This window comes from Aristolochia californica, unplaced genomic scaffold (genome assembly GCF_029961685.1).
Source record: "Aristolochia californica isolate CCGP_79_NKW_82.1479 unplaced genomic scaffold, dmAriCali1.0.hap1 SCAF_1, whole genome shotgun sequence".
Taxonomy (NCBI): Eukaryota; Viridiplantae; Streptophyta; class Magnoliopsida; order Piperales; family Aristolochiaceae; genus Aristolochia; species Aristolochia californica.
The window spans coordinates 56,759,347-56,784,945 of record NW_027181770.1 but is presented as its reverse complement, the minus strand read 5'-3'; the positions used below and the strand labels follow the sequence as shown (position 1 = coordinate 56,784,945).

The 25,599-nt window shown below is 37.7% G+C and overlaps 4 protein-coding genes across 7 annotated transcripts; 1 reads left to right on the top strand and 3 right to left on the bottom strand.

Annotated features, from left to right (window-relative positions):
• Positions 1-3,485: 3,485 nt before the first annotated feature.
• Positions 3,486-6,114, bottom strand: LOC137962565 (upstream activation factor subunit spp27-like). Its single transcript, XM_068809512.1, has 2 exons — positions 5,843-6,114; positions 3,486-3,871 (listed from the first exon to the last, which is right to left on the bottom strand). Exons 1-2 carry the CDS (start codon positions 6,044-6,046, stop codon positions 3,746-3,748), a joined length of 330 nt encoding a protein of 109 aa, XP_068665613.1. The 5' UTR covers positions 6,047-6,114; the 3' UTR covers positions 3,486-3,745.
• Positions 6,115-8,209: 2,095 nt separating this feature from the next.
• On the top strand, positions 8,210-14,618 carry LOC137952149 (uncharacterized). Of its 3 annotated transcripts, none has more exons than XR_011112192.1 (4): positions 8,210-9,279; positions 12,266-13,133; positions 13,235-13,860; positions 13,990-14,618. XR_011112192.1 is itself a non-coding variant. In XM_068799219.1 (4 exons), exons 2-4 carry the CDS (start codon positions 9,202-9,204, stop codon positions 13,777-13,779), a joined length of 1,491 nt encoding a protein of 496 aa, XP_068655320.1. In that variant the 5' UTR covers positions 8,257-8,292; positions 8,426-9,201; the 3' UTR covers positions 13,780-14,618. The 3 variants fall into 3 exon arrangements, 1 of the variants encoding a protein (XP_068655320.1); XR_011112195.1 differs by having other exon boundaries at positions 13,973-14,618; XM_068799219.1 differs by having other exon boundaries at positions 8,257-8,292; positions 8,426-9,279; positions 13,235-14,618.
• Positions 14,619-15,516: 898 nt separating this feature from the next.
• Positions 15,517-18,564, bottom strand: LOC137962553 (AFP homolog 2-like). 2 transcript variants are annotated; one of them, XM_068809490.1, is made up of 2 exons: positions 17,584-18,564; positions 15,517-16,185 (listed from the first exon to the last, which is right to left on the bottom strand). In XM_068809490.1, the coding sequence occupies exons 1-2, from the start codon at positions 18,497-18,499 to the stop codon at positions 15,713-15,715; spliced, it is 1,389 nt and encodes a 462-aa protein (XP_068665591.1). In that variant the 5' UTR covers positions 18,500-18,564; the 3' UTR covers positions 15,517-15,712. The 2 variants fall into 2 exon arrangements, with proteins under 2 accessions (XP_068665591.1, XP_068665599.1); XM_068809498.1 differs by having other exon boundaries at positions 15,517-16,182.
• Positions 18,565-19,326: 762 nt separating this feature from the next.
• LOC137952164 (uncharacterized) lies at positions 19,327-24,501 on the bottom strand. The gene is made up of 6 exons (XM_068799236.1): positions 24,170-24,501; positions 21,096-21,295; positions 20,208-20,348; positions 20,032-20,112; positions 19,550-19,677; positions 19,327-19,475 (listed from the first exon to the last, which is right to left on the bottom strand). The coding sequence occupies exons 1-6, from the start codon at positions 24,399-24,401 to the stop codon at positions 19,430-19,432; spliced, it is 828 nt and encodes a 275-aa protein (XP_068655337.1). The 5' UTR covers positions 24,402-24,501; the 3' UTR covers positions 19,327-19,429.
• Between the last annotated feature and the right edge of the window lie 1,098 nt (positions 24,502-25,599).

The window sequence follows — 25,599 nt, the reverse complement described above, 5'->3', positions numbered from 1 at the left end:
ACCAGACCAATCAAAATATAAAGATGGTTAGTTTTCTTGTACTGAATAGCTCTTTATCTCATATAAAGCCATCTACTATACCTCTCATTGATGGACCTCAGTGGATGTTTTAGAGCTTCCTAATGATGTACCTTTGGAAAATGCATGAACTAAAAATTTTGATTCATTGCAAAAGCTATGTTACATCTCATTAATTTTGAAAAGTAGTGCAGTACAAACTAAAGATCGAAAGAGTTAAGAAGAGAGAAAAAAGATAGGAAGAGAGAAAGAGAGGAATTTGGGAGAAGCTCAAAAGAGAGCTCCTTGCCCTACCCACCCCTCTATTTAATTGTGGGTTTAATATAACTATAAAAATGCCTCCACTTATACAATATAACTTTTCCTCCTTATATCTCCCATCCATATATCTTATGTACATGAAAATTGAACCAAATATACAATTCAGTATGTAGAACAAGATTACATATAAAAATAAATCTACCGAAGTTATAAATACCCTTGAACTTATTTTCCAACAAGTGCCCTATAAACGCTCCTAGAATTTTTTGAAAATTCTAATTCCCATAATCTTGTGTTGAAATCTTTGGGAATTCTACTATGGAAATCGGAGCTGGTTTTGGTTTTGCCATCTGAATCTTTTCTAAGATATCAGGAGCATACTTGCATTAAAGTGAATTCCATAAATCTTAACTCTATTAACTTCTCTAAGATTTTATTAATTTTTATCTCAAGAAAAAATTCCAGTGGTCTTAGATCTTTTATCTTATTTATACCACATAGTATCTTCTTAATCTAACCAATTTGCATAATATAAGGTACATATGACAAAAAAATTTGTTAGACCAAGGGTTTAAATTGTGTTGTTCTTTATATTTTTTATGATGATAAAAAAGGTAGATTGAAGTGAGCTATTAGCAGTTTTTCAATGTATTTAGACTAAAGCCTCTTCCATCACAAGTTTAGTGGTATGCAACATGAGTTTGAGCCAATAAATTGAAGATGCGAATTATTGAGTCATGATCTTGAAGCAAAAGTTGGTAAAAAATGTTTAGGTAACAAAAACAAGTCTAGTGGAAAACCTTGATGGATACAATTTTTATATAAAGGTCAAAGTTTTAAAAGTCTATTTTAACCTATTTCTACAAGTTTATATGGACAATCCTATGGAACATGTAGGATTGGAGATATTTAAAAATGAAATAAAATGGACCATGACCCATGGGAGAGAGAACCTCAAACTCCATAATTTGTCATCGTGTACATATCTACTGAATTGAATGTAAGTTGGAGTGACCTAGACTATTCTAGTGCAGCTCAAAGGAAAAACATGCATATATTAGAAGTTGCTACGGCCTTCTTACTATTCATGCATGCCCCTCAATTGTACTACCTTATGTTGTCGTCATTGTCTATTGCCTCATTAATCATAAGCTTTCTAGTTGTCCTTAACAATCATACACCATATGCCATCTCGTTTTTTATTTGTATCAGTTTCATTTGCCCCCATATGTCCTTCCATGTGTTTACACAACAAGAAAATAGGACTTTAAGCAGTGAAATGTTCCACAATGAAAATTGTTTCATTTTGGGAAGGAGTAATCCTCAATGCTTATTCCATTAACCAAGGAATATATTATGGGTAAAACTAAGATCCCTCCTCCCCCTAAGTCATTTCTTCATAAAAAACTGTATTCTACTAACTAAATTATTTCCGTCTTAAATCAGGAAATACTTAGTTTCAGTGGAAAATGTTTTTCGTTGATAACAATTTTCTCGCCTTAAATCAAGAAACACATATTTCTAGAAAAAAAATAGTTTTTGTAGATAAACACTTTCCCGTAGTGAAAGATATGATGTAATTAGAGTGTCATTGTTGTAATTAGTTTATGTTTTTATGTCACTTCTTCACACTTATTAGGGTGAAGGACATAATTATACTTTTATCATCTATAAATATAGCTTAAGGTTGAGGGTTTGGACTAAAGTCCATAACCCTATTCTTCTCCCCTTTTCTTCCTTCTTTCTTTAGCGAAGATGTGATTCATGGAGTCCTAAAAACCAACATAGTTTCAGAGTTTTGATTTCCAGGATTTATAGCTATGGATTTTCAGAATTCTAAACTTGTTTTTACTCAATGGATAATCGACTTGTTGGTGGTATCTCGTTGATTTACAACGTTGTTTTTTTTTTGCTGTCTTTTATAGTTATTACCTTTTTGCTAATGGTATCTTACCTTTAATCGTTCTCTAATTGCTTGGTAACCTCTGTTACACTTCTTGCGACCTCTTTACTATAAGATTCTCTAAGTCTTCGATTATTACTCGCTTGATCACTCTGTTGATTTTTGCTTCCGCTTCATCATGGCGTGATGGTACTCTCTGATGATCATGCAATATGTTATTGCTAATCTCTCTTGGTCTCACGCAGCCTGGTGGGCTGGTTGGTCCGGTAGATAATTGTTTCAACACTAAACACTACAGAAACGCCAGAGTGCATCTCTATCTCCTGGTGAGGCAAGATTTGTGGCTGTCTTCTGGTCATCGTTGTACCTGAGAATTACTCATATTGCCTTGGAGGGCCCAATCGGAACCCGAATTTCTTAATGGTTTCTGGTTTTTGTTGTACCCGACGTGTGACCCTAGCAAAAATCGCATAAGTGCTTTACCTTTTACATGCTCTATAATAACGTACTGTATGTAATTTTGTTTCTTCATCTTGGCTTACGGCGTCTCGGTTTACCAGCTGAAGGATAAGTAGATATCTCAGGAGATTTTTGGTGCTGGCATACATCGTTCTGGAATCGAGTTTATTTCTGGAAAGCTGCCCCTAGCTCCTAGATATAAGATGCAAAGCACCTTTGATGTTACATAAAGTCTTGTATATCACAAAGATCCAACGTTCTACGATCTAGACTGGGACCTAAATCTGCTCTTGTCAAATCCGGTTTGGTGGCTACAAATTAGCTTCTCCTAAACGTAGACATCTCAGATTGGCCCCTTCACAAACGGAATTAAATTGGCTTGAAGGACCAACGAGGACTAAATAGATCTTTTTTCTTTTGAAATGTCGACTAAATAGATATTCATAAATGTGAATTTGTAGCTACTACTAAGAGACATGAATGTTACTTACTTAAAATATATAATTATTGTTTTATATAATATATATTAATAATTTATCTTAATACTAAATATTTTATTATAATAAACTATTATCTATTAATCTCAAAGAATTTGTTATTTTTTATTTTTTTTAAGAAATAGTAACAAATCGTATTAGCCAGTTATGTAAACCAAATAAAATTTAAAATTAAACAATATAATAAGTCTCGTGTATAAATTTAAATTAGTGAAATATTTATCTTCAAGCCAATACAAGAAGTTTTCTCTGCTTGGTTTCTTCAAGAAAATCTCATATCAGGGGGTAAGTCACTTTCTTCCCTAACTTCATCCCTTCGTTTCTCTCAAACCAAAAGTGGATTTCTCTCATGTTAAATTTTCATTTTTTTTCTCCTCTCAAAGCTAACAGGGCCAAGCACAGTACAAGGTACAGATCTGCCAAAACCTTAGAAACTAAAACCCAAAATGTTGGAAGAGAAAAAGAAGGTAATTCTTCTCCAAATAATTTGTTACAAGTCTGCTGATATCTGACAACATGCAGTAACACAGAAAATGTGACTGTGCACAAACAGATAAGAAATAAAATAGGCACTCATCAAACCCTAAAACCCAAGTTGGACAGTGGGTCAGCTAACCTTGATAAAGTGAGGAGAAATCAACTTTGCTATTTCCAGCATCCCAACTTTGTCTTTTCCACCAAAGATGGTCTTTAGCTTTTCGTCGCACAAGATCTGTCTCCTATTCAAGGGATCCTGCAAGGCAAATTCAGTGTAACTGATAAATACAAAAACATATAATCAATTGCCATTACAATTAATCAAGTACATCATTCTCATTCAAAGTAAGTAAAATTGACCAAAATCTTCCAGGACATGCCATATGAAGTGAGTGTCCTGTTACATGGTACAGGTCTTGTCCTTGGATCATACATAACAAAGATTTGGAAACAACCTTAAACTACAATACTCAAGTGTCAGTATCTTTTAAAATGTTCAAATCATTGTTTATCTTTGAACTCTAAATCACCATAACATACTTTTCAACTTATCATCAAAACCATGTATCTTGCATTGGAACTAGAGTTCAGCAAGCCCTGCCATTAAAGAAAAAGAAGTAAATAGTGATCTTCTCAGCAGATTCTACTCTCAATTCTACTAGGGAAGCATTGGTGAATTTTCTTCTCTTATCAAGGTCGATCACTGTCAGGAATGGTTAACACTAACCTTCACATGAATTTTCACTGATTAACAGAAACTACTCATAACAGCAACAAAGTATCTCTTTGCTGGCCGAACTTGAACAGCCATACCAATAGCAGAGTCCTGTTTTGTTTAGCTAACTTCAGCATTCTCCTCTATTCAGTTATTTTCTCAAAATTATATTCCCCCCCAAGTCCAGAATGAGTGTATTCTAGTAGCTTAAAGATCATGAATGGTTATTATCATCAACATCAAAGTCAAGTCTATACCAAGGTCAGTTATGTTATGTATTTAAAAAAGATATATGCAGGTCATTAAGCTCACGCAACCCTCCTTTTCACCCATGCTTGAGGCACAACAATTAAGTTTTTATTAGAGTTTGAATGTCCGTGAAAGTCCAAAATATGTAAAGGAGACACCCAATCAGGGGAATAAACAACCAGTATCGTCATAATTTCAAGACAAGATACAATTACTGTTGGACATTGTAAACAGCTAATTTCACCCAATAAAGCCATTTTACTGACATATTGCCAGACATTGATTGATGAAGCAACTTTCTAACAAGTATAAGCTTGAGCAAGTTCGTCTATAGGATGGATGTGATGCAAAGCTAAGTATCTAGGATAACAAAAACCTTTCTAAAGACCCCAAGCAGAAACAGTAATGAACTCCATATATACTGTATGAACCATAGTCTACCAAATGGACACATGATTTTTCAAATAAGATATAAAGAAAAGTTCAAGTTTATTTGATGGACAGTGCAACAGAAGCTGAACAAATGCATAAGATAGGGTCCAACATGGAGATCTGCTGGAAGTCAACATAAAAGCCATACGACCAACTTGTTAATCACAAAGAGGCAAGCGCATTAGACAGAACAGCAGAGATGTATAAGATAAATTTTTACAACAAAAAAAATAAAAAATAAAAAATAAACAGGATACCACGAAAACAGAAAAGCAATGGATAAAGAAATAGCCTTAACTAAGTTTCAGAAATGTCTACGGAAGATGAAGGAAAAGCAGATAAAATAAAGAGCATAGTATAGGCCAAGCAGTTCATAAGATCACTCTAGCAATCAGAGACAAGAGAGGTCAAAATTTTGAAGGGAAATAAGCTTAGGCAAACGTTATTAGAAGTGAGAAAGAATACATCTCAAGCTGCAAACACATCCAAGAATACCATGGAAGACTACAGCACCAAAAATGAATGGGTACATACATCACAAACAGAGATGCTCAAACAAAATGAATGGGTACATACATCAAAAACAGAGATGTTCAAACAAAATGAATGAGCATCGAGTATAGAGCCATTGAACCAAGACAGAAATGAAAAGCAGGATATCTGAAACTCACCTGTATTGCCAGGGTAGGCATTCAAATGCGAACATGTACAGAGCTAAAGCCCTAAGACTACCAGATTCTCCTAAACCGTTTCATTTCTTCGGAAAATCAAGAAATAAATAAATGAAAAAAATAGCAAGCCATTCAAAAGATAAAAAGCAAGGAAATATACCTGTAGATTATTAGACTTAATATGCTCCCAGATCTTCTTGACAGCATCGACCCGGGAGATTTCAGAAACACCAACAAACTTCCGCATGACTGGAGAAACAGGCACGGGCTTCAAAAGACCACCAGAAGAAGGACGAGTAGCAGCCTTGGCCTCAGTCTTTGCAGCCGCCATGAAAACCTTACAAGCGCTAAAAACCCTCGACATGATTATATTCAGCTTCTTTTCAGCGAGACGGGAGATGACTACAGTAAACGAAGGTTTCTCTCTCTCAGCCGGAGTTCTCCCGCCCTGCGTCGGCACAGGGGGTTTTATAGAAGTTTTTTTTTTGTTTTAAAAGTCCATTTGGAACCGATGGAAACGAATAGAAAAAAACACACAAAATAAGAATTTGATTATTATTATTTTTAAAAATAATATTAATGAAAAAAATTGATTTTTTTATTTTTACAAAATATTTTTCTAAATAGTAATTGTCAATTTTTTTTATTTTTTTTATATGGGTTTCCAAACAAACCTTAAGAGTCGAATCCATTCGATTCGTTATATCTCGAGCTCAAGATCAGAAATCAGCTCGTTTAGATTATATCAAGAGAAGACGGAATAGTCTGGCTTTCATATCTGAGTCTGAGAAATATAGGCATTTTGAAGACGTCGATCAGATTATGGAAATGTTTGACTCATTTAAAAGGGCAGCTAGCTCGTTGCGCCTTCTCAGGGCATTAGCTCTATTTTTTAAAAATTTTGAAATATTTTTTTTTCCCATTTGTTTTCATTTTTGTGTGCATACTAATGAGAGAGGCCAATTTTGTTTTCAATGGCCACTCCCAATTTCTTCACTCTACCAAACAAGAGAAAAGAAATCTCATTTCATCGAATTTTTATTTTCCTTCTCTCTAACCACCAATTAGGGCCTTAAAGTGATCACCATTGAAACTTGTTTTATCAAATTTGACCATTATTATTTTGGTGATACTTGTCCTATAACTATTTGTAAAGAATCTTGTTAATGTGTTCAATAAAAAACCTCTATCTCTCATCCTATTTCTCATCTTATTTCCACTCACAAAATCTCTCCCTAGGGTGTTGTTATTTTCTTGTTATCTTGTCGTCTATGCCTATTCTCAGGGATCATGTTGATACTCTAAAGGATCCTGGTTGGAGAGTTGTAATGGAAGAGGAGATGGGATTTGACCTCTCCTACCACTTGGAAAGAAACTTGTTGGTTGTAGATGGGTTTTTACAGTCAAACATAATCTAGATGGATTGGTTGCTTTTGGTTTTAAGAGATGTGAGATGGATTATTCATTATTTGTTAAGCATACTAGTAATGGTATTATTTAGTTAGTTGTATATGCGGATGATATCATTCTCACTATGAGTGATCGAATATTTTTTTTATTTTTTTTTATAATTGAAATGTTACAATCTCGGCCAATCTCAAGATGGTATTGCGTTATCTCAAAGAAAATATGTATTGGATTTAATTAAAGAATCTAGAAATTATGGGCATAGTAAGGAGACGAAGACTTCTTATTTAGTATAATGATATATTATAATATTTTATATATTACCTACAAATATTATAATTAAATTTATAAAATTTCTAAAAAATAAAATGATTTAATTTATAAAAGTAAAATTTTTATTTATTTATATTATATTATATCTTACAATGTGATATAAAATTATATATTTCTATTTAAATATTCTTATAGTTATTATATTCATATTTTTAATATATTAGTTTTATTATATATCACTTTTATATAGTTATATTTATTGTGATATTATTCTTATAGTAAAATTTCTCGGCCCAGTCGATACAAAAAGAGTGGAAAACCGGAGAGGTCAGCCCACGGGACACATTAGCACTGGCCTGGAACGTGTGGTGGAGGTGAGAGCAGGGGGGGGGAAGCTTTGCTCTCTCGGTTGTGCTAACGTGTGCTGTCCCACGAACGGTGTGCACAGATTGGAGCTGCGCCTAGTGTGTGTGAGAAGTATGAGGCATCGACATTTACTGCTCAGTATTCTTCTATAAATACCCTCTCTCCCTGGTTTTGTAGAATTCTCTTCCCTGCGCTGGGGTTCTCTTTTATGAGTGCGGAGCTGGGGAAAAAGAGGGGCACACCCACACTCCCTCATTCGCGTGTATCCTCTGAACAATCTCTTCTACGATTTCGCTGCAGAACCCAAACAATTTTGGCTCTCTCTTTTTGAAGAAATTATTGACAGAACAGAACACAAGGAAGGAATTACTCAACGAATCACCACAGAAAGAGAGAAAGAGAGAGAGAGAGAGAGAGAGAGAGAGACAGAGAGAGAGAGACCGAGACACGGCCACTCACTCCCCACACAGACAGAGCAGGGAGAGATTTTCTTGTTTCTCTCTTTGGAAATTGTGCAACGGGGATCTTGTCCTCCTACAAAATGTCTTCTTTGTAGCGGACAAGGTAATTCCTACCCCGGCCTTCGTCTCTCCTCAGATCTTCTTCTCCTTGATCATTTCCTCTGTTTACTTGGCGGAACATCCGATTAGGGTTTTTGATTCTTTGTTTTCTATTTTCTTGGGGGTGGAGGTTCTAGGGTTTCGTCGGATCGTTACTCCTCCGTGCTCTGGTAGTGCACGCTCTTCGCTGTTAGGGTCAGGATCAGCCTTGAAAATTATTGGTGCTAGGAAGACAAGACACGAGTTACTGCTGAGGTGCTTCAGAGATCTCGAGAATGGTTTTATGTTCGGATCTTTCTGGAAGTCTGTCGTGTGAATTCAGTAGCTCCGCTGTTGAGTTTCTTGATGTTTTGGCGAGTTAGAGGGTCTTTTTACTCTATGGAAGAGGACTGCACTTTAAAATATGGCACAAGACTCGTCTGAGTTACACTGATGTGAATTTTTTTCATTTTCTGGTTGGCGAACCAGCTCGGATTTTCTTGCTTCGCTTGGCTTCTGGGAGATGCTCTTTTCGCAAACCCGATACTGGTTTTTGCTAATAAATAACGGGTGATTATTCTTTTCTGGTCTGCGGACGAGGCACAGGATCAGATTACCAACGCTTTGGCTTAAACTTAGTGCGTGGGACTAATTATCTTTAGATTTTTCCACTTTATTTAGTAATTTTTGGTTGAGTGGTAAGTTTGGTTATCTATAGTGGCAAGGGCACTGAATATCGAACTTTGAGAAGTTTTTCTCTGGGATTAATGGAACGATAGTGAAGGTAGAAATGAATGTGGTGACATGGTGCATGGACAAGAAGACTACGGTTGCTGGTTCTTTCACTTTTTGGAACTAAGTCACATCTGGAAATTTTTAGTTGGAGAAGAAGCAGTGTTTTTGGCCTACGACGCTGATCTGGGTTTACTGTGCAATGTCTCGCTGCTTTCCATTTCCGCCACCTGGATATGAAAAGAAGGCTAAGGATGATGTCGCAGATTTACTTGCAAAGGTTAATCTGCTTTCCCTTTTATCTTGTTACTTCTTTCCTTGGTTTGGTGAGAACCTTGTGTTCTATTTTGTATTTCTGAAATATGGAAACTAGTAGGACTTATCCTATAACAGCCAAAGGCTTCATTAGTTTGTACTTTTTTTTTTTATCCTAGGTGCATTTTGGTGAGTTCAATGAACAAATATAGACGGCTATTCTTTAAGACGAAGTCTTCGTTATGCTATAAGTTATTGTGTTGAGGGCCTTTTGGCTGATTATGGTGGATTGGATTTTATTTTCCTTTTATGAAGCAAGCTTTTGTTTTATGCCACTTCAATGCTCTTTTACACTCCCCAGTGGCCCATAGTTTGGTATACTGTAAATAAGTTCATCAGAAACAAGGACATCTCCTCTTTGTCTCTGCAGCAACAACTGAAGTGTAGTTCTTCTGGTGTCTGACTTCAGCTATGTTTCGAACTAGCAAGTACATTGTTTATGAGGATGTTTGGTTTTCTCATTATTCTTAGTGCATTATTCTCTGTCCAAGTTCAAGGTGTGCCGTGCTTAAATTTGCTGTCCTGTTTTGGGAAGAAGACATGGTCTGCCTTTTGATGAAGTACAAATTTTCTAACATGTGGACTGGAACTATCTCTTCAGTAGGATGGGCTCTTGTTCGAAGTTTGTACTTGCTGAGCCATTTTTTGGAACTAATGTTTTTAGGATTTTTCCACGCTCTAGAGGTTGTATAGAGCTTGAGATCTGCTGACTGGCTATGGTTTGTGCTTCTCATATTCTTAGCTTTAGTATATATGAACTGTTGGGTTCTAATATGTCATCACACAGCTGCTATTTTGTTGCTGATATCACCACTTAAACGAAGTCAGAAAGATGCATCATGACAACTTCTATGGGTTTTAGATGGGGCATTCTGTTTAACTACTTTACAACCTAAGGATCATGGGGAATCCTGATAACTACATGTGGCTTTTAATGTTTCAAGATTGTTGTTAGGTGCGCACTAATGGATTATTCAACCTTCTCATGGAACATCTATTTTCACAGGTGCAGAAGTTCTGTGTCAGTTGGAGGTGATTCCAAAAGTTCTGTGTCATTTAGGGATGACTCCCACTGTTGTTTTAATTGAATTAACATTAACAAGTTACTGGTTGGGGTCCTTATGCTTTTTATTAGGCCCTTCCTTCATACTATGCCCTTCATGCAGTTTGAATGGATAGGGATTTTGCAGTTTTAGGACCTTTACAATCAGATCTTCCATTAATTTGTCTTATCCACCTTCTGCCATGGTGGCCTAATTATGTGCATCTGGCGCTAAAACTTTTTACTTCATCTGCACATGTTTCTCATTGTTGTGTTATAGGAATTCCTTTGATTTGTTTGATAATCTAATATAATAATGGTAGTTAGATGACTAGGGATCTGCCTTTAGATTTGTTTCTTGTTCCAGTTGCACAAAGATAAAACAAATACATGTTTGTAGGAGAGGAGGTAGAGCTGAAGAGAGGGGTTTTGCACACCTTCGTCTGGAATCTTTGGACTCTATTAAAATCCTGCATCTGCATATGGATATCTCATTGGTGGCATCGAATGGTTGATGTTGATAGATGCAATAGAGTGACTCAAGGATTTTTAGGAGATCCCTGGAAAGAAAACATATACATACCTTTTGGACACATGGGGAAGAGAGTATTTTTGACATCTTTATCCTGTATGCTTTTCTATTCAGATCCTGAATCTGCATAGGAATGCCTTTTTAATATTTTGTGGACGAGTAAAGGCCCTAGAATGCTAAGGAACTCTTCATACACACCTGAGGACTGCAGAATGAACTATTATATCTGTTGCAGTTTAACCTTCTTCATGCTGTGGCAAGGGAATCTTCAAAGAACTTCTGGGATAGGGATGGATGGAGGGAGGTATCATTGTGTAGGGTTCTTGTTTCTTTAAAAAAAGCTTGTGGTTGGTGCTGAACAAACTAAATTTACTGATCGATACTTAAATTTATTGATTAGTGTTTGATGCGTATAGTGATACTTAAATTTATTGATAAGTGGTTGACATGTAACCTGTATCTGTTACTGCTTGATACAATGTGGGAAGGACTGACTTTTTTTCGTTCTTTTGACTGTAAGCGTGGTATTTACACATTTCTGATGCCTGTCTTCTTTGACTGTATTTATTACATTTCAGTTTGCCATTAACACTCAAGGTCCACTTAATAGTGTTAAAAGATTACTGATTTTTAATGGAATCATTCTGCATCAGTCATGGGGCTATGGTAGTGACTCCTATTAGTGGATTGATATTAGTTATGTAGTTTCTTCTGGTGGCCTTTAAAGAATTTTAAATATAATTTTATGCTTGTGCCAAATAAGGAAGCACATGTCCCCTTTACCTGAACTGCAAAGAGTTTATCATAAGGCGGTAGTAACTACTGGAAAGCTTATGATCACTTCGATGCGGAGAAGACACAGGATCGTGTTAATTACAATAGTTTAGTTGGAAGAAGGATAATTTGTTTTACAAATAAAAATGTAAATATTTACTGTGAGAACTTAGATAATGATGAGGACCTTTTTTTTCATGGCTCAAGGCAAGGACCTGATTGTTTGTGTGCCATTCACACATAATAACATCATCCAAGTGCCTAATAAGTGCATATGTTAACTATAGTTTAATTTGTTTGTCTCTTTTGTCACTTCTTTTTCAGAATTTCATATATTTCCTCCAATTTTGCTGTATCTGTTGGACTCTGGATTCTCTTTTAACACTTAGTTTTTCTTTTTCCATGTAAATGTCTGGCTTCTTTATTGGCTCTCAGTGAACTAAGTTGTTTTCTCATAGTGTAGTTTGCAGGTAGAACTTTATACGGTTTGCAGTTCAATATTTTGTAGTGCTGCCTTTCTGATTGTTTCTTTTCTCTTGGATCTTAAATGAGAGAGGTCAATCCTAATTTCTTTGTGTACCTGACCCAAAATGTCATTTTCAGGAGAAGAACAAAGAGAAAAAACATAAAAAGGAGAAGAAGGAGAGAGAAAAAAAAGATAAAAAAGACAAAGAGAGGAGCAAGGATAAACACAAGGATAAGAAAGATCGGAAGGAGAAACACAAAAGCAAAGACAAGAAAAGGGACAAGGATAAAGATAAAGACAAAGGCAGAACAGCAGATGAAAAGAAGATTGAAGGAAGAATTGAAAGTCACAATGGAGAGAAGACGGGTGAAACCAACAGACGAGCTGAAGAGCTTAAGAACTCAAAAGTATTGGAGGAGTTGGGAAAGAGGATTAGAAATGAAGGAGCTGCAGCCGATCAAGTTGTGGATTGCGTTATTACTACAGATCAAAGAAGGACTGAGGGTGCAATCCTACCATCTGAGAAGTTCAAGGAGAAAGAGGGTGAGGATAGAAGGCAACACAGGCATAGGGACAGGGAGGACTACAGGGGCACGGGGAACCAGATGGCACACAGCCTTGTGGGTCAAGAACGAAGAAAGCAAGAGGGGATGGGTAAACCCATGGAGAAGCAATTGGAGAAAAAGGGTGAAGGTAAAGAGAAGAGCAACGAGAGGGAGGGGGATGATAAAAGGGAAAATAAACACAGGGACAGAGATCGGGAGGACAAGAAAAGAAAAGACAGGGATAAAGAGAAAGAAAAAGAGAAGGAAAAAGTGAAGGAGAAATTGGAGAAAGGGGAGCAGAAGCATAAAGAGCATGACAAGTTAAAAGAAAGCAGCAAAAAGGATCAAGTGGGTACTTTTAATATTAATAAACCCTTACTGAAGAATGGTGAGAAGAATGCTGTTAATGAGGAAAAACCCAAGAAGAGAAAGGAATTCGAGATGAATGGATTCTTACATGGTGAGTTCCTCCTTTGGTGGGATGTATTGTTTCTTAACAAATATGTTAAATCTCTCTTTTGCACTTCTGTTCTACCTTTGTTTACTGTTTTTTGCTTACAGAAAATGACATTCAGCCTAATAAATTGCCAAGACAATCTTCTTCCTCCCATCCGCCCATGGAGAATGGAAGGAAATTAGAGGCTAACCATGTCCGTATTCCTTGCGCTTCAGATCGACAAGGAGCACCTGTTGGCAAGAAGGTAGAAACAAATAAGGAACATAAAGTTAATGGTGTAATAGAAAATGTCTCATCTTCTATTGGCTTGAGACTCCCACTTGCTGATGCACACCCATCTTCAAATAACTTGAGGCCGCTGCCCCTCACTGTAGAAGCCTGTGAGAATGGTGAAGTATCGTCTACCAAACCACCTCATCCGGATGTGAAGTACCTAAGCCAAATATATTCCATTCCCAAAATGGATGAATGGATAGATTTTGGAGATGACCAGGAGTGGTTGTTAGGGGGTGAAAAAAGTCGTCGGCAAGAAGCTAAGGTGGAGCATGAGGTTGTTGAAACAGGAGTTGCAAGGCCTCTTGTGTGGGCAGATGCAATGCAGATAGAATCTGCAGATATATGTGCTTTACCCTACGTGATCCCCCACTGATCTAGTGCGATCAAGTAAATTACAAGAGCTGATGATTTGTCAAGATAATGACAGTAGGAGATGGGACTCCTGGATATTCAGGTATGGGTTCCAATCTGCAGCAGTCGGAGTCTATGCATGTGACTTTTGTGGCTAAGCTGTTTCAATGGCATTCTGTCACACAGCGCACCACCCTATACTTACTCTTGAGTAGGTTGCTGCATCGTGCAGGACTCGGGGTAACCAGTCTGTTACCTGGGCTGCAAGCTTGTTACGACTCCAGTCCAAGCCACTCGCAAGGAGTAGATGCCAGAGACGGCACCCTTTTCATTAGTTTTTGGAATTTTGAAACCTGAACTCCAAAGAAGGGGAGGAGCATGGTCATACATCACGTACCACACAATTTTGATATGTATCATATGGATCTTATAACAAGAAATGTACAATAGCGGGGAAAAGGAAAAGGAAAAGAAAAGAAAAGAAAAGGAGGAGCCATTGCCACGTTCCTCCTTTATCGTATAATGTTTGCTTGCATTTCAACCATTTTGCAAAATGACCCAATTGCATGTGTTGACTGTAGAAGTAGGGCTACCACATTAGTTTCCAGTATCATGTTGGTAGTGTTGATTGCACGGTGTATATACAATATATATTGGAATGGGTTTAGAAGGATCGTCAGTGGAGTTCATGAAGAGGAAAATTTGTGTCAGCAAAGTAATTCTTTTTTCTGTTTTGCTGTCCTTTGTTTCGTAAGCCAAAAGTGCACCAGGTTTGATCGTCTCCTAGTGCTGTTGAAGATGTTAGGCTTGCTGCAGATGGGATAAATGGATGTAGCTTTTGGAATGTCTTACTCTTGCTTGTATGGCATTTGGTTCAGTGAATCTGATACCAGATTCTTCTTCGTATAAAAGTAGTCTTTATCGAATAAAGACTTGTTCGATGAAAAAGATTTTGTTCAAATATTCAGCATCAGATGGGGTTCTTATTAAATCTATTTCTGTTTCCAATTCGAATGGGTAGAGAACATTAGAAGAAAAAAAAAAGAAGGTCAATCGATATAATATTTGAAAGCATCTTCGTATCAAATTAATATTGATATGGTTTTGTTGGCTTATGCTTTACTGTGGCTTATGATTGTATGAGCTAATGTGATCAGATATTAGATTCAATGGTTCAGTTTGTCATATTTTGCTAGTATTAGTGCTATTTGTGGTCAAAATAGAAGAGAAATCAAGTAGTCATGTCAAAATTCACAAGCCCCATCAAACAGAAAAGAACAAAATCAGTACACAGTTGATATTTTAGTAGGCAGACATATCTGAGTTAGGACAAGAAATAGAATAAAACAAAAGCTGGCGAACATATTAGAAGAAAAAAAACATTAAAGAAACAGAAAGGGAAGGAGGAAAACGGGGAGCAAACAGGGAGATAAGGGTTTAGTTTTCATCGGTGGAGGAAGAGTTCGATGGTGAACACAGCGAGGGGTGAAGATTCACTGAGAGAGAGAGAAAGTGATAAAGATAGAAAATACCTAGCTGTATGCCGGTGGGAGGGGCAGAAGAGCTTCCGGCGAGATAGCTCCTCGACGACAGCCCACGACAAGAAGATATCCCTAATAAACAGAATCCACAAGAGGAGAAATGGAGCGGATGAAGATCAGAACGTTTCTTGTAATCAAGATGCACAAGTCGGTGAGCTGAGAATTGATGTTTTGTAGTCATATGGTTGGCAAAGAAGATGAGAAATCGTTCTTGTTTGAGATTAAAATATTTGCATTTAAAGCTCACAGAAGAAAAATCAAAGAGTACTCCCGTTTGGAGTTTCTTTCCTGTATATATTCACATCCTCCGCATCCACTCTTTCCCTACTTCACAGTCAGCAAAACACAGTGCCCCCACCGTCCGTCCTCTGTTAGGAAAACAAGCCAAGAAAGACGCCGGAGCAATCACAACCTTCACCCAAGAGCTGAAGGAACCACAATTATATGCTTTAATGGGTGTGACACATCCGAGCCGCCGGCGTGCTTCACAAATTCGGCCGGTGAGAAGGAGCTCCCATGGCAAACGCAGACTATGCTAACCTCTGTTTTTGTATATCTGTACAGAAACCCCATGATTGTTTTCCCATTGGGTCCATCACCAGTGGTGGAAACGCAAGGCATTTGGGGCAGCAAAGGCGATTGAGGAGGTTCCTTTACTCCCTCTTGCGTGGGAGACGAGGGCTTACTTGATGAAAACGGTCCAGTTTGAGTAGGTTCCTCCAGCGTCCCTGGACTGATCTTTGACACGGCTTTATCCTTGGCCTCAGTAATCTGTACAGACTCATTCCGAGGGGTTGACTCGCTGTACTCGGACTGGGCTTTAGCATTTTCAGTTAGCTCTGCTGGTGAGCGGCTTCTGTAGCTTTTTGTGTCACTGCAGCTCCCTGCTGTAAAAAATTTACGAGATATATTTAGACCCAGCAGATGAAAAAACTAACAGTAAAGAACCCGGAAACACTCGAGGCGCTGCAGTCCAATTTGAACATTTCTACACTAGATATCAGAACAGCATGACTTCCCAAACATCTTCTGAACAGCAGCGCCCGTTGAGTTTCTTATTTCTTTTTAGCATTTACTAGCATTTGTTACATAATACTCTTTCATGGCACCAGTTGAAACTGATTAAGAATGAAATCACTTGCTTTCCATAAGAACGTTGGCAGCTGGATGCTTCACAAGCTTGAACAAATTGTATTATTATATGACAAACTCGAAGGCAATGCCAAGTAAGATCTTCCTACAGATCAAGTCAAACCAAGTGAAACAAAATAATCTCAACCACCAAGTCAACTGTAACATAGAATAAATTTAGTATTTAATTGAAAGAAAAAATATTCTAAACTATAACTACAAAGAGAAAATTTAGATTGCTTGTGATCAAACTTTTCGATACAGGGTTGTCAACATTTATGAAGAACTATCCCCTTTTTCTAAGTTTCCTTTTCCCCTTAAAAAGGACCAATTCCAAGGTGTTACTGAAAATGGATGGTGATAAAAAAGCATGGATCACTATTCAGAAAACTTCAATGAGAGAGGTAAATGTCAACACCAATTTCTCCCTATGCTTTCTTGAACATTACCTTATGCTCACTTTCAAACCAGCTTCTCTGATTTGGTTTGAAAACCAATCTATAAAATTCTCTTCAAATAATTAACTATTTACGTTTATTTAACCTAATTCTGAGAATTTGAATTGCATTAGGCTTTCCAAAAATCATTGCAGTAAGATAAATGTGCCTTACCAACAACTTTTCAAATGTATCATGAATCAAATAAGAATTGCCTTAGTCATTCAACACCACAAGGTGAATGTCAAACAAGATGATTTCATGGATCGGGTACTGGTCAGATCTCCACAACAAATAACTTTCCAATATCAGATTATCTTCCCAGACAAGAGTACACAGATGCAACATTATACCCAGAATAAGAAACACCATAGATCTAGTCTTTAATACCTACTTTACTACTTAGCAATGTACAACGGCATTACTTTCCGTATGGGAACAAATAAGACACAAATTTAACCAAATGTACAGATATCATACCAGGCTTCAGAGCAGCGATCATCAAAATGTCTAAGGTTATGAAGCAGACAAGCCACAGAGAAACTCATTAAGCACCATACTTGCAAAAGCGTGACGTGTAAAAGAAATTAAGAAACCAATGCATTACAAATCCTCCCGTGATATCCTATCTCGGAAAAGTCCTCTAAAAACGGAAGCTCCAAACTTATACCTATTACCAAATTGTAGGGAAATGCAGGGCAATAAAATAGTATTCACCTTGCAATGAAGCGCTCTGACTGTTGGAGACGAGGGAAGCGCTGCTACCCTGCGATCCACTAGAAGTGCCCCTTCCGTAATTCCGCTCCAGATCACCAGGCATCTGATTAACATTCTGACACGAATTCGGTGGCTGGAAGGGCCGCACCGGAACAGGCTGAAAGATATTTTTATCCCTACCCAGACCGGAGGATGTGGGGGGAGCCACCGGCGGCCCCCAGCATGGCATCATGTAAGGAAACGAAAGCCCATTCCCATAGGGCATATACTGGACAGGATGAAATGGGTACTGCATTGACATTACGGGAAAGGGCGCAGAAGAACAAGTGTTAGGGTTAGAAGCAGGTTGTTGGTTCCGGTTTAGAGTCAGCGACACATTCTGCTCTCCACTATAACCACCACTACCGTTTTCTTTCTTTTTACAAATCCTATCTGCCCAAGAGGCTTCAATCTCCTTCACGGCTCGATCACTTAACCTGCATTGCAACTCCTGGGCATCCAAGAGCGCTCGGTCGTTCACTGTGCTCGTTGGAACGTGGTTATTCGCGAGAAATCCGTTTCTTCGGGCGAGACCCTTCTTCTGCTGCTTCTCATCGCGCTTCTTCCTCGCTTCCTGTCTCCGAAGAGCATGAAGTTCCTTTTTCCTCTTGAAGAGGTCATCCGCGGCATTGGATTCCGCATCTACCAACGTAGAAGCATTAGATCTAGCCACGAGTCGTTCCCTCCCTTCGCAATCGAGATCGATCTCGGAGGATCTCGGAGAAGAAATGGACTTGTGAAAAACATCATTCACCATCGTGGTGGCCGTCGCGGCCGTCGCCGTTTTGTCGGCTTTCCTGAAACATCCACCTATCGAGAGACCTAAACTGAGTTCCACCTCTTCCTCTCCTTCAGAAACCATAGCCAATGCCGACATCTCTCTCTATCTCTCCGCCTCTAAAACACCATATCTCCGATTTCCCTTAACAAAACGAATCACAGAAAAATCTGCATTTAGGGTTGTTCGTCTCTCCTTCTACGTCTCGTCCCAGCTCGAATCCGGGGATTCTGATATAAAGCAACGGGGCACGGAGGAGAGAGACACGTGGCGCATAAGTAGCGCCGGAGATAGTTTGCGGCGACACGTAAGTCGAAGCGGAAGGATTAGCGGGGCAGCAAATTAAGCTTCCGCCTCTAATCCAAGTTTAATGTGGACCCCACCGGTCGGAATTAAAAAAAGCAAAAATAATAAATCCGTAGGGAGAGCCGAGAAAGGCGTTTTTTCACCACGACGCTCGCCTTCATGTTGAGCTGTCGACACGAGGCCGTTCCGTACCGACGATCTGCAGGACGCCACGTGGTAGCGACCCTTCGAAACGGCTTAGCTGTCTTGCCGGCGGCATATGCCACGTGGCTTATCTTTTGTCATTTTTTTCTGCGGCGTTGCACGTACGTGAGGCGTGGGGAGGACACGTGGAAGAAGAAGTTAATGCTAGTGGGAGACGAGGAGCTGTTGGGATGAGACACGTGGGGAAGTGTCAGAACCTGCCGTGGTACGAGAAGGCAGGGGAGACGTGGTGGAAAAGGACTAGAGGGAGGAAGCGTCGCGCCTTGGGATTTGTGAGACGGTGGGGACGGGATGACGTGGATAGTGTGGCCGATCAAGGTAATAATGGTAATAATGGGCGCCGCTCCAAAAAAGGACTCCCAACCATAAATAACAAAAGAAAATCATCCAAAGTTACAGGACCAGAGGAACTGGATTGATGATGCCCTCTGCTTGTTAATATGCTTATTTGAGTAAGATAAATGTCCAAGTCTCCTACATTGACATCAATAAAGTCTCACCAAAGGTGGCTTCCCAACATTAAACAGGGCAAGGCAACCTCACCAGTAGTTGGCCATCCACAATGCTGCAAATCCAAATACACATTTTTCAACAAATAATGGGAAGCTTGATAGAGAGAGAGAGAGAGAGAATGGTCACCTTTTGACATAATAATAGCAGAAGTCGGCCAAAATGAAGGTTTGAACAGTTTCACTGATGAGGATAGCTGGTACCCACAAGTACCCACCTCCCCAAATGTAGAAATACCTCCCTCTAGTTTCCACAATCTGCACTTGGAGATGGGATGTAGTACATAATATCATGAGAAAACCAAAACACTACATATTGATCTGTTAAGAACTACAAGCTTGGAGCAACTGAGCACTTGGTTTACCAGATTGAAAAACAGTTTTATGATGAAAAATAGGGTCAGAGGTCACCTGCTTGTGTGGGCCGTTTTAAAAGAGAGAACAAGCAGAGACCAAATAGAAAGTGGTTACATTGTATTAACAAAAAGAGATTAAGTATCCAGCACATACATGTATAAGAGCTCCAACTGCTCCCAAATAGAAAGTCACCATATCCACATTATATATCAAGTTACTATTACTCATGGATTTGATGAAAAGATCATGTCATACCCGAAGGATCCAGTGAGCGCAGCTAAGAAATCTTGATATCCCCAAAGCAAACACATAATGGCCTGTAAATGGTTCAACCATCTGTGGGAGAAGTTCAGTATGAGTTTAGTGCCACTAAAAAACATTAATATTACATTTCGAATTGTTGATTTCATAGCACCCCATCAAATGCATACTTTAGCATTCTGCATCAACCGCAGCTGTGGTAGAACAGACACTGATTCCAGGTACACGGAAAAAGCCCAGAAGAATCTGTTGAGTGAATAGTGAGGAGTGACAGGATGAACAAATAAAGCAAGTATAGCAGCAGCAACCACCTGCACATGGATTCCATCATTTATGCGGAGTAAAAGATAAAACAAAATAAAAAAACTGCATTTACAACTGATCCTTTAAGAAGAAATGCCTACATATCTCACCAAAAGAATATGTTTATCAGATATAAATGGACATGATATCCAACCTATTTATGAGATACATTACAACGTATTCTTAACAGGAAGCTCTGAGTAGATTGACCTGTATTACACAACCCAATGCTATTGTTATCAAATGAGGCACGTACATTTTATAAGATGTATAAGGTTTTCACATGTAGACCTAGTTTCACGAAGTCCACATTAAATAGATCACTGCAAGTGCACAACAAGAAATTTTTCCATAACAAGCACATAATCAAAACAAGCACTTAAGAAGTTGGGGGAACAAGTTGGAAGAATGTAGAACAAATATATAAACATTGTTAAGAAGCAAACTTAAAAGAGAAATCTTTCAGGACTAACAATCAATATGCTCCCATAGCATATCAAATTTCTTGAAGAAAATCATGAAAAAACTGCACATTTCGGCTGAGTGAGCAAGAAAATCATGAAAAACTGCACATTTCTGCTGAGTTTCAACCAAAACATCATGAAATTTCTCAATGAGAATATAAAAAAAAACTGAGAAATGGACCAGTCATATCAGGTCAAATGTCAATGTTCTTATGCTATACAGTTTTTACTATTTCAATCCTCAGTCCATGGAGAAACAGATCTATGAATGGAATGTCAATGCATACTTACAATGCGGTACAGTTGCATGTTGTCTAGTTCTTTGATGTAGGTTGACTTCAACTTGAATCTTATCATATATATAACCCATAGGGTTGACATGAGTGTTGCACCATCAAGAAATGTATGAATATCATTTTCCATCATCAAACTGCAGTATAATCTCACAGCCACAAATAAAGCAGTGATTTCTTGAGACTTGAGTGAGAGACCTGCAAGAGGCATCAAAGGTTGAAATCAGTCATACGATTTACTGAGAGTGACCATAAAAAGAAGTAACACTGCACTAAAATCACAGAAAATCACTCACAATATTATATAATTATAAACTTAAAAAATCAGAAGATAAAAAAGATCAAGAATTTAAGTTTTTTTTTATAAATAATTGAAATTTAATTTAATTTTAAAAAATTGAAACTTGAAATAATTAAATAATTAATAGATCATATCTATCAGAAACCTCCAACTAAGCCTTTTGTCATCATTAATCACCCCCAACAAAACCCTTGTTTCAAATTGATAATGCTTATGTAGTTGGAATTATATTAAGATCATGATTCTTTCATTTCTATCCAGAGGTTATGCCAGTTTCAGGCAAACCGTTAGTTACTTCCTTAACAGAAATGTAAATAGAAAACATAAACACTAAATGCCTTCTTAGGAAGGACCTATCTTCTTCAATTAAGTGCAAGGAAGAAGTGAATTTGGAAGTCAGGTGGCTGGAAAAAAGTAAGGATAATTATAGGGAAGAAAAGGAAATAAGAAGAGAGAAAGGGAAAGATTGAGGGAGAGAGAGGATTGTCACGTGGGAAGATAAGAGAGAAGAGATAGAGGGTTAGTACGGTTGAGAATTTATAAAATTACAGAAGAGGGAAGAAGGAGAAGAAGAGAAGAGCCTTTGGGTTAAGGAATAGGAGAAGAGAAGAAGAAAAGAGAGAAGAGAAGAAAAGAGAGAAGAGAAAGAATTAAGGTTAGGGGATGCATGAGAAGAGAGGGAGGGAGGAGCACGAATTTTGGAGGAGAGGGAGAGAGAAAAACATAAATTTAAATCAGGCTTCAGGCATAGTTTTTCCCTAGCCTAGCCTCTTCTATTTATAGAATTCAATTCATGCAAAATAGAAAAAATCTAAGTTCAAATATGACCTCAAGAACGATTAGACTAGGACTCTAAGACTCTAGGACTTTCTAAGTCAAGAAATTACATCAAAAGGAAACTAAGACTCCCAATTTTCCATAATTCTTCCAATTTTACCCCTGTTAATTGCAAAAAAAATACCCAAGTGATCCCTCTAGCTCCCCTTCTATGGGCAATATTGTGGATTATATCAGAACTATTCAAAACCGTACTACAGATACTAATTCCCATTCCAGTGTATTTTGAGTAATTTTTCCTATGAACAAGTACTATGTCAAAAAATAGTTTCCATATAGACAAGAAATAAGGATATAAAAATTACATTTTTGAACTGAAATATAACTTTTTTCTCAAACAAGGACTTTGGAGGGCCATAAAGATTAAATTCTCACAAACATGAACATTATTGGAAGGCACCGACTGAAGGTTGAGGTTACCTATGACTGACAGAACCTTAGCCAATTAAGGACCAAAAGTGATTCCCCCTAGATGCATCAAACAATCTATACTAGTCACACCTAAGACAATCTGTACCATTCAGGCAAAGCTATCAAAAACATTTTCAAAAGTTAAAATAAATATAACTTGAAGATGGTTTTTGTAGCTTAACACACATGAACTGTTATAGCACTGTCTACTTTTATTCTTTCTCTATCCCTGACAACCAACTCCTGTCTCCAGTTCTCTTTCTTTATTGATTTCCTTATCTATTCTCTAATTGTTATTTGTAACCTATCAGCTTTTGTTCACATTCAAAATATCTCTTAAACCCCCAGGGTCTTAATACAGTAGTCCCCTTCATAAATTGAATGTTTATGCTCAATTTTAGACGAGTATAACAAAGAAAAAGCTTCTTAGATGCAATAACCTTAACAGAATACCGAAAAGTACTTAATAAACCATTTATTATCTCTCTTCTTCCTGGAGTTACCAGGTGTAACATTCTCCTTTCCTCTTCTATTCTCTTCATTTTTTTATTCTTTTTTCATCCTTCTTCCTCAGAGTGGTGAGTAGTTTTTGTCATGGGCTTGATTCAGATTATACAAAAGCTGCCATACTGCCATTCCTAATGTAATGTAACAGTGTCCATATAGGGAGTTAGCACCATAGGGAAAGCTCTAGCATTAAATTCCAATTCTAAATTTGACATTGCAGAGGTACTCTCTATCTGATTTAACTTGTCCTTAAGTACACAGGCAATCTCATAAGGACACACCGTTGGCTTCTGATAACTTTCAAAGCGTTGCCTTTTACTTGGTAGCTATTATTTGGTTCCCTTATCCTTTTGGAACTCTTTTAACCAGCACAACAACAGTTCTGTGCATCATTTTTGTTTCTTTTCCTGATATAACAATGCCACAAGTGGTAACAACACCAGTAACATGCCACACCCCGTCTTATGGATGCTTCCCTTCTGCTTTAGTTTTTACGCCTGAATTGTTCCCTTCCACTATTCTATAAGCCACATAGGTGGACATAGATCATATTGGATACTAAAAGATTCAATTTTACTAAATAGATGTATAAATAAACATTACTCGGAACCATCTGATAGAACCATCAACCTACTAGAATAGCGTTGCCTAAAAGACATTAAATAAATAAATTCTTAAAAAAAACGACAGTTATTGGTAAACAATAATTCTGCAAATTTGTTGTTTTGAATTGAATATAGAATAGTAATAATATTAATAAGAAGAAGAATGGGGAAGCAAGTTTGATTCTGTACATGAACCAAACACAAACAGATGGAAGCTGGCATGAACAAGAAAGCCTAGGAAGCCAAACAAATAACGCAGAAGAAGGAAAATAAGTCGGAAGCACAAACGACAGATAATGGCCAATGGTAGATGCCAAAATTTGTAACTTTAGGAAAATAAGAAAAGAAACAAAAAAAACGGAACCAGAGGAAGACACAAAATGGAGAGGCGTGAAAATTAGAATGTAATACCAGAACATGTCTTCTTTTTAGTGAGCTTATATATCAGAACCACGATTCCAGCAGCGTGTACTGCTTCAGACGCCACGAAGAAGTGGTTGTGATCTCGAACGAAGTACCAAAGAGCAACAAGCGCGGAAACTGTGGCGACCGTTCCAAGGAAGGTCTTCACCTTGGCCGACCGTCTCCGGACCCATCCAAAGAGTTTGTTCACTGGGTCCCTGACACCCCTCCTCTTCCCCATCTCCTCCGATCGTACTTCTACGGCCAAAACCGACGCCCGGGATGGAGAAGAAAAGAGACCAGGGGCGTACAGAGAGTAGTAGATTATAGCACGCGCGCAGAGAGCATGCTGAGCTGCAATGGCGAAGAGAGCAAGAGTTAATGCGTTGAAGACGGGCTTACTACACTAGGAAGCACATATCCAATAGCCGAAAGCCACGTGTAGTTTCCGGAAACGCTTCCGTTGTGAAATTTGGCAGGATGCTTACGTGGCGTTGGTTACGGACGTTACTGCGGATTTGAACGACTTGGGTGGCAGTTTTTTTACGTGTTGGATTTTACCGGTGACGTGGCAATATAATCCGAACGACAGAATTTGGGTATAATTATAATATTATATTTTTATCATAGCTTCGGGAGGAGGGTTTTAATTAACCTCATTCTTCTGCATAAGAGTAGAACATCATAGGGAAAAAAAAAGAGATCACATATGAAACCAAAATTTTAAGGGTTTACTGCGACATTGAAACAACGCATGAGCGATTTATTACTATATAATAAACTATATGTTAGTAGATCACGTGAGTTATCGGACATGAAAAATGCAACGTAAAAAAGTTAATATTACTAAAAATGAATTCAATGTGACCTAGATACATAGATTTTATGTGAGAATAGATTTATGTCAGAAAATGCCAATTTTAAAATCTTGTATAGTTTCATTTTTATGGGATAATATAGTAAATGAAAAACCCAATGCCACATACAATATAGTTACAAAAATAAAATTACATCAATTGCCCTCAATTAAACAACACAAGCCTAGACCCACAAGAGAATTTGCAACTCTACACAATCCCTTGCTCCAAAAAGGGATTTACTACAAGGTTACACAAGTTTAGACCCTCAAACGGATTTCAATTATTCACTGATAAATTACTAATTTTGAATAATTAATTATGTGGGTAATACCATTGACATTAATAATATTAATAATAATATTAATATGGGTAACGCCATATTACACCGAAGCTTTGACGATAATAAACACTTAAATTACTAATAATATACATTTAAAATGCCTTGTAACTCAAAAAACTTCAAAAGAAATTTCTTCTGGCATGACTATTCGACCGGCCAAAGAACTTTCGAATGACTCATAGGAGGAGATCACTTCCATAGCATAATTGAAGTCTTGAAGTGCCAAAGCCTAAAGGAGT